This window comes from Nuphar pumila, chromosome 11, assembly GCF_984573655.1.
Source record: "Nuphar pumila chromosome 11, dmNupPumi1.hap1.1, whole genome shotgun sequence".
NCBI lineage: Eukaryota > Viridiplantae > Streptophyta > Magnoliopsida > Nymphaeales > Nymphaeaceae > Nuphar > Nuphar pumila.
The window spans coordinates 100,769,878-100,782,014 of record NC_143259.1 but is presented as its reverse complement, the minus strand read 5'-3'; the positions used below and the strand labels follow the sequence as shown (position 1 = coordinate 100,782,014).

The following is a 12,137-nucleotide window of genomic DNA, read 5'->3' as shown; positions in this document are numbered from 1 at the left end:
AACTTTATTTTCATGCCATATAATGTGTTTAGCTGTCCTAAAAGACATATACGAATGTTGCAATCTAAGAATGATAGGAAAGTAGCGTAGCGACTTGTATGCAACTTCTTTTGATTTCGTGCTACCATTTCCTCTTGTTTTTGGTTTCAACCGAGGGTACCCACATGACGGGTATGATATGTTGTTTTCCTGATCCTTGAAATACAACATACAGTTATTTGGACAAGCATCTATCTTTTTATACCTCATACCTAGAGCGTTGACCATAACTTTCGCACAATAGAAAATTTGTAGCAATTTCTTATCTTTGGGCAACATACTCTTCACAATCATGCACAAATGGTCAAAACATGATTGACTCAAATTATACTCGGACTTCAAATTCATTAGTTGAAAAACTGCAGAAAAGATAGTGTGACTCCTGCAACCGTTCCAAAGTGGTTCATCAACATCTCTAAGTAAATCATAAAATCTACTAGCTGCATCATTTGGTGATTCTTCATCTATTGCAATTCTTACATTACCAGGACCCATAGCAGAACCGAGTTCTGTTCCTGTGACATCAAATATCAAATCCATATATGGATTATCGTGCACTACATTCACCCGTGCATCAAAATTACTTCTAAATTCTTCTCCATGAAACGTTCAATTCTGATAATCACTCACAAAACCCTTCCTGTATAGGTGATGTCTAACGCCATGAGGTTCTACAAATCGATTATTCTTACAAATCTTGTAGGGACACCTGATCCTACCTGTGGGATCCACTGTACTGACACTTGCAGTTGCAAATTCAATAAAACTTTCAATACCATCTATATATTCATGCGATAACTCATTGTCAACTACCCTACGGTACATCCATAAACGGTTTGTAGTCATTTTGTCGAATGATGTTCCAAAATGTATCCAAACCAGTTAAAAGAAGACCACCAAAATGCTATGATGAAGAAAATATCAAATTTATCATGCAATATATGATGTCATACAATCACAAGAATTATGATGCATGCATTGATAACTTAATATTTTTATATGCAAAACTATTCATAACATGATGCATTAATTTGAAGCATACTATCATTATACAATTTCACATGGAAGTCATAATTAAATTGAAATTAACTACATGCAAGCATGTATATAATCACATCAAATATTGCAATACATGGAAATCATTCATATAAAAAAATGTCAAACATGTATCTCCAACAAACATACTTCAATATCTCGCTAACTATTGTCATGCCTAGCATGCAATCCGTACTCCAAAAATAAGAACACTTTTATTCTCGTACATTAAAATCATGCTCACCATGATGTCCAAACTCCAACAAAGCAGTCCTAGATATCAACAACTAAGTGAGTGTGTGAACATTAAAGTGTTGCATTCAATAAATTAAATAACATGTGAAGCGCTTGCATCACTTACTCACCACGGGTATTTACCCGATTTGCTTTGTTTTTGTCAATTACTTACCACGGGTGGAAGAGCACAAGCTGGATACGTTCAGAAATCTGCAAGAGATATTGTGTTAAAATGAAATCACACAGTGTTAAAATGAAGACACTCTAGAGGCAGTGATCGTCTCACGAAGCGGCAGGCACAGGGTGATGACATGGTTTAGGCGCCCGACGAGCGCCGGGTTCCTGAACCTCGACCCATCGCCCCCTGCCAAAAAAAAACAGAGGTCGGAGGGGCGACCACCTGCCGCAAAAAAAAAAGAGGCAGGGTCACATCCCTCCCCCCTACCAGAGGATCACGGGGGCGACCCACTGCTCGAATAAAAAAATGAGGCAGGGGTCGACCTCCTGGCGTAGAAAACAAACGAGGTAGGGGGCGCCCCACTGCCGAAAAAAACAGAGGCACGGGGGCGACCCCCTGCACGAATAAAAAAATGAGGCAAGGGGCGACCCCCTGCTCGAAAAAAAAAAGAGGCAGGGGGCGACCCTCTGCCAGAAAAAAAAAATAAAAAAACAGGTAGGGGGTCGGCCCCCCTGCCGGAAAATACTAACGAGGCAAGGGGGGCGACCCCCTGCCGGGAAACAGAAAACGCCACAGGGGGGTCGCCCCTCTGTCGAAAAACACTACACGCGGCAGGGGTTCAGGCCCTCTGTTGGAAAACACAACACGCGGCAGCGGGTTTGCCCCCCTGCCGAAAAACACTAACGAGGCCGGGGGGGCGACCCCCTACCGAAAAAACTAAAAGTGGCATCCGCGCCTTTTATCAGAAAAAAAATGTGTCTTTTATCAGAAAAATTTGGGAGACGTCGGTCGGGGGCCGGCGAACCGGGGGCAACGGGTACGGCGGCAGGCCGGAGAGCGACGGGCGGCGGGCGGTGGGCGGCGGGCGGTGGGGGTCGGGGAGACGTCGACGAGCGAGATATGGGGCGGCAGGAGGGAGAGGGTGGCCGGTGGGAACAGCGGAACAAAAAAGAGAAAAAGGGCTTTGATTAGGGATTTACGTGACATTTAGCGACGGATTTCACGACTGCCTAAATCTGTCGTAAAGCCGTCGTAAATTAATATAACTACGTAGCGACAAAACTATTCTGTCGCTAAATCCGTCGCGAGATAGCGACGACACACTTTTTCTCGCCAAATCCGCCGCTAAAATATGCGGTTATTACGACCAAACATTTCATCGCTAAGTTGTCATTAATTTGCGATGGAAGCGATTCCGTTGATATTTTTGTAAATATTACGGTTCTTAGCGACGGATTTGTTTCTCTTGTTAATCCCTCGCAAATTAGCGATGGAATTTTTTCGTCGCTAATATCCGTCGCTAATCCCCTATTTTCTTGTAGTGTCCGCTCAAACTTGATTTTCTTATGTAAGAGTTTTGTCATCAGTAAAGCAATCCTAGAAAAATTATGGATGAATCATTGATAATAACCCGTTGATGATTCATTTTTTTCTAGGGATTTGATTGCATTAGCACAAGGTAAAATTGCTAGATATTATCTTTTTGAAGAAATACTATGAAAAGAAAGCCTATTGCGAATTCCAATTTTTTTTAGAAATATGAGAACATGTAAGTTTCAATTTTCGAGAAGGTTTCACAAGGTGGAGTGATCAGGTAAATTTCGGACATGATGAATTCATTTTGTCATCCAAGGATATATATTATTTTGTTCCTTTTAAGTTTATGAAATTAGTTAAATACAAAATATTTATTGATGAATGTTTTTGTCGGCACTATAGTAATCCACTTGGCAGGGTGCAGGCTATGAGGGTGAAGCCTTTTTGATCCCTGATGCAGCGCGTCTGATTGAGCTTGAATAAAAAAACATGAACCATCGAACCCGAATGCTAAGGCCAAGCTCCCACCAAGATTGAGAAGTCCGGAGTTTTATTTTTAGCGTGTCTTCAAACACATTTTGCTTGAGATCGAATTTTTAGCATAGTGAGATTTTTTAAATCCTTGTATTTTTTCTTGTTTAGGTTTCGATGGCCCGTTAGGATCCATTTGGGCCATCGGAGGGTGTATGCAGGATTAGGGTAGTACTTTTTTTATTTATTTTTGTTAGTTTGGCTATTGTGGATCCACCCTGCTGGATTCGAAATCCAAAACCCGCCCAAAAACATAGGGAGTGGTTTTTTGAAATCTTGAAACCCTCTTTGAGAAATCGAGTGAAGGAGAGAGCTCACCCCTTTCAGCCCACTAATCACTTGCCAAAAGAACACAACAAGATAAACAAAGAAACGAATTAAACCATATAGAGAAATTAAAAGAATCTGAATGCTGATTCGTAGGGAAGATATTTTTCAAAGAACACAAACCAAAATCGAATTATTTAGGAAATAATGATTGATTTCATGCTCAATCAGTGGTTTATGAAGAAAACCTTGAGAAGCAATTTCAGTCGATTCTTTCATGATTTTCTTACATTTTCTGGGAAAACATAAACATATTTTCATTGAATGGTGAGAAATCGCGATCTTATTTGGGTAAAAAAAAAGTCGTCGCTTATTTGGGTATACAAGTATGGATATGGCATTGGTGTGACAATTAGAAATGATCGGTTTGTGTCTTCACAGGTTCAGGTATGATCGGTTTGGGTATTAAAAACTTCAGGTTTCAGCTCGGGTCTTGATATTTTAGATACAAATAACTGTCAATAAAAGAAATTATAATGGATACATGCTTGATTATTTGGTGATTGCCCAAACCCAATTCATTTAAATAGTCGACAAAATTTTCACGTAAAGAAGAAAAAGGCCCTCACATATATTTGGCCCAAATTAACTGGTTGTAGACGTACACAAAAACAGGGCGAACCCATGCAAAAATGGGTCTTTCGGGTCGGTCCGAACTGAACCACATGGTAACCCTTGCCTTAGTCTTGTTCATTTGCCGAACAACTGTTACTTCCAACCGCATGTAACCCTTAACAAGACATGCACTCCAATGATACTAATAGACTGAAGAAACAGCTGTTACTTCCAACCATGAAAACCCCATCTTAGATTACGTGAATAGATGGATAGCTGGTGTGCCAGCCCAACATTAATGGATGTTCAGTTACAATTTCCCTCTTAATTAACAACCTTCTCTGCTTATAAATATTCCACAATTTAGCATCACTAACCTGGTTCATACACTCAATACTACCAACATGGCAATTGCACCACCATCTCACCACCTATCGTCCTTCTTCCTCCTCATTGTGCTTACCGCTCATCTTCTCCTATCATACTCAACCACCACCTTTGCCGCCGCTGACATGACGACGTCGACGGCCGCCCTGGACATTCATGTAGAGTTGATTCATGTCGATGCACACCGCAGTTTTACCCACTTGGAGCGATTACACAGAGCAGCTAGCCGAGAGAAACATCGGCTTCAGAAGCTGCATCAGAAAATCCGGCATGGTAAACATCAGGCACAAGGTGATGATGATGTCGAAGTTTCGGTTGAGGCCGGAGTCGGTGAGTACTTAATGAATCTAGCGATTGGAACACCCCCACGCTCCTTCTCCGCCATGGTTGATACTGGTAGTCCTCTTGTATGGACACAATGCGATCCATGTATCAATTGCTCCAACAGAGAACCAATATTTAGCCCGTCAAATTCCTCCTCCTTTTCGAGGATGCTACACTCCAATCCTCTCTGTGCCTCCCTAACTTCGCGTGTAACTACATTGGATAATTCTACTGGTGGATGCAACTACAAGCTTGATTATGAGACTCCAGCTACTTCCCAAGGATACCTTGCCTTAGAGACGTTCACCTTGGGCTCGGGGAATCGAACCGTATCGTTTAAGAATATTGGGTTCGGCTGCGGCAATCACAACCAAGGTTTCGATGAGGGTGCTGGCATAGTTGGGCTAGATCGGAGCCCGATGTCACTCGTCTCTCAACTAGGGTCGTTAATCGATAACCGATTCTCCTATTGCTTCACTTTGTTTAATGACTCTGTTTACAAATCGAGTCGACTCGTGTTGGGCCACAGTGCTGCCTTGATCAGCTCAGACGCCTCGACAACGACGCCGCTGGTAGTTAACCCGCTCTTCAAGGATTCTTATTTAGTGAACTTGGAGGATATCAGTGTCGGAGGGAAGCGTCTCCTAATACCCAGTGGTTATTTCCGGGGCGAGTCTTATGGAGTAGCAGTAGGTGGTACCATCATCGACTCAGGCTCAGCGCTTACCAATATAGTACCACCCGCTTACATGTAAGAAACCGTCTCACTTTAATTTCTTGCTCTAATTTGGGGTAATGGGGTACCTAAACCCATGTTCATTGAACAAAACTTGCAACTGATGCGTACTTAATATGGTGTTTCACATGTGATAGGCGAGTGAGGAATGCACTCGTCAAGGCTATCGGTTTACCGGTTGCTGATTCCTCAAAGGCGGGGCTTGATCTCTGCTACCAATCATTGCCAGAATCAGCGTCCATCCCTAATGTTACCTTTCATTTTGAGGGTGGTGATCTCGATGTTTCCAGAAGCCAATATTTCGTTCACGATCCAGATACAGGCTTGACTTGCTCAGTGTTGATGCCATCAACAGTGCCCATAGTTTCAATAATTGGAGGCGTCATGCTGGCCAACTTCCACGTCCTTTACGACCTTGGCAACAACCTCATCACTTTCACACCTGCAGAATGTGGTAAACTGTGAACCGCGCTTTCTATAACCCTCTTCTGTTTCCTTGGAAGCTCCATGAATGGGACTTTTATTTTTTTGAAAGAGTGGAAGTATTTTTATTCGCTAGTTTTGTAGCAGGGCGATACCTCATCATCATTCCTGCAGACCTCTTGTACTGATTTTACAGATCAAGTGAATTTTATCCTTCTTTAAAAAACAAAAATAAAGAGTGGAATTTGTTCATTCAATTGGAGTTTCAGCAAGCAAGCACATGTATTTGTACTAATCCCAGTATTTTCCTTTTGGCATTTAATAACATCTCTCTCTCTCTCTCTCAATAGTTGAACACACTTATGATTTGCATCCGAGCAAGACTAAATGAGGTGCATTTGAAGGAAGCATAGAGTTTGAGTCTCTATGAATGCCAAATTTATGTTCAAAATCGTGCACAAAAGAACTACAGAGTTCTCACTGATGATTCATACAAGATCTAAATCCAAGATAATTCTTTATTAAGACATCTTAATACATGTCATATGTTGGGTCCAAAGATTTGATGAAGAAAGAAAAGCACAAACATGACTGACTTAACTACAAGGACCATATGTCACCAAAAAGGATTCATCTCTATTAATAAGACATTTACATGTAATGGTTATATAATAGCCGAGTGCATTTGTTGTGCCTTACCATTGATGAATTACATGTGCCAAAGTGATGCCAACCTATTCTCGAGATTACCAAAACAACATTCGAGCTGTCACTCCCAGCATATATATATATATATATATATATATATATATATATATATATATATATATATATATATATATATATATATATATATATATATATATATATATATATATATATATATGAAAAACCCGTAATGTCAACTGAGTAGATCATCAAACGATGATTGGATGCGCCTTGCGCATCGATTTTGTGCAAAAAATGAGCATTAGCAGTGGTCACGGCCACCACTAATGCTCTTGGATGAAAATTGACTTTTAGCGGCAGTCATGACCACTGCTAAAAGTCCTTTTTACGTTAAAATAGAAGCATAGTTGTTGATCAATGCGTGATCAGCCGTAGAAAATCATCCGATTATGTCAGGCAATTTATGTGTTTTGAGGATCTGGGTTACTATATATATTGTAATTGTGCAAATTTTTTGTTTCTTGTTATGATTATGTAGAAGTGTTGCTGAGGTTATTTATTTTTCAAATATATGTGCTTTGTCTGACCTAAAAAAAATGTGATCTGACACTTCAACTGGATAGGCCTCAAGCAGGTTACAACTTAGTCTTCTTCATCATACAGCTAGTGCCCATTCAATTTGGATTGATTTGGTTATCAATATTGATTGCCTACTTATATAGCTAAAATTGTACTTGTTTTACTCACATAACCTACCTATCTTAGTCGCCGGAACTTGGATCTAGCCGTTATTGGTTCCAAGGATCAATGAACACGAAGCTCAAGTGCAATTTAATCATGGGAGGGGAATCCCAACATTATTAGTTGTTATGGGCACCCCAAAGGCCACCTTTTCCAAGCAGGGTGTTTGATGTTGTCCACTCTGCATGTTGTACGGTTCTTGGTTGAACCCCTCTCTTTCTATTTTTTCAATTCTTTGATACTAGAACAATATGATATAAGTCTTATTTACTAAACTACCAAGTTTCAGAACACAGAGCGACACTACTCCAAGTTAATTGAGACTGATCAGAAGAGGACAGACAAATACATCAATAAATTACAGGAAGGTTTGCGGTCTCGCATGATAACAAGCATGCCTCATAAGTTTCAAGTTGTCGTGATAGTAGCTTCAAGGATTAATACAGACTGGGAGTGATCCAAGGGTATCGTAGGAAAGGGGCTAGCAGCAAGCGATGGGAACAAGAGAAAATTCCCAAGTGGGCAGGAATCATGACTACCTTTCTCCAAGAGAGAGTTTCAAAAAAAGAACTATGATTCATCGGTTGTGAAACTACTACAAAGACAAGGTGTAGTCCAGCCTGACCAACAGACTAACTTTAGCTGCCAGAAGTGTCGCTTGACCTACCTTGAAAAACCATATTGGTCGTGAAACTACTATATAGTACAATGTTAGCTCAAGTTTATTCTCATAATTAATATGCCAGGGATAAGCAACAGTAAGATAAAGCCAAGTATACAACACTTCATATGGAATAGATAGTGATATATTGTTCTTCTCCTGATATTACTTTAATACTCAAGATGAATCAGATGTCAAATTTATGGATTCATATTGCAGCTTGGGAAAAGTTGGTGGATTTCATTTTTTGCAGATTTTGGGTCAAACTGTTTCTTGATTGGAAAATAATTAAGTGGGTGTGCAAAGAATATGCAAGCAAGGACATGGAAAATGAAGAAGGCCTTCCCTTGATTGAGGACATACAACCTTCTGAATATATGTGTATGCATACTGGGAGCAATAAGGAACATGGAGAGCTCTTATTGAATGTGTCTGTCTATTTCATGTTTTAGAAAAACAACATATTGGTTATATATATATATATATATGAAATCACATAATGCCTTATATTTAATAAATAGTCATTTTGATTTTTATGAAACACACACACACACACTTATATATATATATATATATATATATATATATATATATATATATATATATATATATATATATATATATATATATATATATATATATATATATATATATATATATATATATATTGCAAGTTTGATACCCAAGGTGTGCATTGGCCATTTTTACAAGACAACTAGAAAACCACATCTTTACAGATGGGGCTTGGAGAGAAAGGAAGAGAGACATATTCAAAAGGCAAAAATTTGCTTAATAATTTTAATGAAAATGAAGAAGTTACACTCATTGTTGATCTATTTCAAAAAGAATTTCGACTATGAAATTGTTGCATATGAATTTTTTTTGTTAGATACATCATGTGTTGCCTGCAAAGTATCTGTATGCTCTGGATTTTCAAAACAACACTTGGTCAAAACTTCATGGATTTTTTTTTCTTTACAGCAAAATTTAGGAAAGGTTTTTAGCAGCAGCAATAGACGATAATGAGTTGTCAATTTTAGAAAATGCTCGGCAAGTTACAGGTATCTGGCCAAGCACTCATTGACCATTAAAGTATTCTATTTATGAAAATGAGTTATTTATTACAAATATTACTGCTTGAAAAAACATTATTCTTTAAAACTGGGTTTGAAAAGGAAAGGGTTCAACATTATCTGAAGAAACCTTGAAACTCGATGTCGCCTTGCTCCGCATATTGCATCAGAGGTTCAGTACATATATCCCCCATAAAACGGTGTCAGAACCATTGTTGGTATAGTAGGAAAACATTCAACTCAAAGCAAGTATAAATTATAAAAATACACGGAGCCACTTAGGGCCACAGTTCGAAACGATGCTTAATTCTCCAAGACTTAGTGTATATCACAAAAGCCTCCTTAGTGCCACAATTGAAACATCAAAACTCAAGTCTCCAAGACTTGGTATATCTGTATCCCACGAATCCCAATGAGAGCTCATCGAGCTTAGCTTAGTCATGCGGATACAAAACAGGTCTTTGCCCTATCGGTCCAGTATTATATTGATCTCTATACCTTTCACATGGTTATACATGAATCATCAGAACAACGCACATTCATTCATTCATTTATTCATTGTTGAACCTAGAACTAATGCATTGTTTCGATATTAATCATTCACCCCTTAGTACAGGGGAGAAGCTTGAACTTCGACATCAACGTGATGTTCTAGAGGTTTATTATTCTATGTATTTTAGATACCCCAGAGGCCTGATGACCCTATCCATGGTGGGGCGGTAGAAATCATACCGAGATAATCCCACCAGGTAATTTTGGATGCATCCTCTACTGCACTAGTGGGGTTCAATCCTTAGATCTTAAGGATAAGCCGACCTCCAAACCTTCTGAATGGCGAGAGGTCCCTTGAACTCTTTGGTTGATAATAAATCCATGTCACTCATGGTTATACCATCACTGTCTACCACGGTGAGCATAAGTCTTAAAGGGGTTCGACAACATAACCATAATTATAAGACATTTGAATGCCACTTAGGAAAATCAATGTGTTATGCACTAAAGGACATATCTACCCCAACCCCATTCAGTATTTGGAAACACGAGCCACCCATGTGGTCAAGGGACTATCGTTAAGTTTTATTCATATGCATGCAAGACTTCGCCCTCGGCATCAACGACCTTCATGAGCGTTTCACTCCTTTCGGGTGGACAACCAACTCTGACACATCACCCTTACGAGTCATGTTGTATAATAGTATTTCACATGAGCATGTATATACAACGATCACCATTGATTGACTGCTTGGCATATGTAGATGCAACAAGTACTGACCTAGTCAAGGCACAACAACTACTCTAGTGCATCGACACTTATGTGTATGGTGCCCTTACAAGCGGAGGTAGAACTAGCCATTCAGTCTGAGTTCCGACAACAGGGTCATCATTGTGTCATTCAAACTTGCTCAAGAAAGTAATTTGCCAAATATTTCGGCATCACTTTCTCTGTTTGACAGAGGAAGCTTGATGATCCTTTCTACTTTATGGAACGTTACTTAACAAAATTTTGGCAGCACCTTCTCTGTTTGATGGAGGATGTGATATGATCTTTTTAAGTTCAGTGAGCATCTTTCAAAAAATTTACCATCACCTCCTATTTCTGACGGAGAAAGCGTTATGCTCATTTAAGCTCGATGAACATCTTTTCAAAAAATTCGGCAGCACTTCCTCTCTTTGATAGAGGAAATATTATGCTTAAATCGAGGATAGATGTGCACTGTTGTGTGTACTTTATGTCTATCATGGTTCATTGGAACCTAGGCCTTAGTTAGGTCATGCGCACGTGACTTAGGAGGTTACGTAAAAGCGGTTTTACACAAACATTGAAACATTTCCAATAGGGGTTTCTTTCGTCAATCAAAGTCTTGATCAAGGATTGGCATATGGAATCACATTTGGTGATAGGAGTTGACCCTCATTTATGTACTTACTTATGCACAACTATATATAATATAAGTAGGAGCATGTGCACGATATAGCGCAATGACATAAGTGAAAGTATATTTAAGGTTCAGGTGGTAAAATCGAACTAAATAACTTGCAAAAAGCAAATAGGTATATATTTGAGAAAAGCAGGATCCATGACATCATTCGATGCGATGACAATCTTAAAAGCATAAGAAAATACATATATATTACGGAAAGCAGGAGCCTTGACATCGTTCGAGGCGACGATAATCTTAAATACATAAGCAAATATATATATATACAGACACATTACGAAAAGCAGAAGCCTTGGCATCGTTCGATGCGAGAATAATCTCAAAATCATAAGCAAATAGATATTTATTGCATAAAAAGGGGTCTTGAAATTGTTCGACTCAACTACAATCTCAAAAACACAAACAAATATGTATATATCGAGAAGAGTAGAACTTTGGTATTGTTTGATGCACAAACCTACCCAAGATATGTGGTAGTGCTCCGACATGGTGGTTGAGGCACTCCTAGGTCGTGGTCGGCATGTCCTTTATGTTCGGTACGGTCACAACCAAGAGTGTCTCTTAAAGCTTTCAATGAAACGGTAATACGATGAGATCTAGACCAAAAACCGGATTGAACACTCATATTCCAAAATACATAATGAGTTAGAAATTTGATAGTTCTCTAATAAATAATGGTTTCAAAATATATGATGTTGATAAGTGTGTCTATAATAAAGTAGATTATAATTATATTATTATTATTTATTTATGTGTTGATGATATGCTTCTTTTTTGTTCTAATAGTGAATGCGTAAACCAAACAAAGATTTTTATCTTTCATGTTTTATATGAAATATTTGGGTGTTGCAGATGTTATTTTAGGAATCAAAATTATGAGAAATAATAATGACATTACATTATGTCAATCATATTATATTGAGAAAATTCTTACAAATTATGGGCGTGGCTACATATGCCGAGC

The 12,137-nt window shown here is 38.8% G+C and overlaps 1 protein-coding gene across 1 annotated transcript; it reads left to right on the top strand.

Moving 5' to 3' along the window:
• The first annotated feature begins 4,623 nt into the window (after positions 1-4,623).
• Positions 4,624-6,131, top strand: LOC149822611 (aspartic proteinase nepenthesin-1-like). The gene is made up of 2 exons (XM_089980328.1): positions 4,624-5,681; positions 5,804-6,131. Exons 1-2 carry the CDS (start codon positions 4,624-4,626, stop codon positions 6,129-6,131), a joined length of 1,386 nt encoding a protein of 461 aa, XP_089836454.1.
• Positions 6,132-12,137: the final 6,006 nt, after the last annotated feature.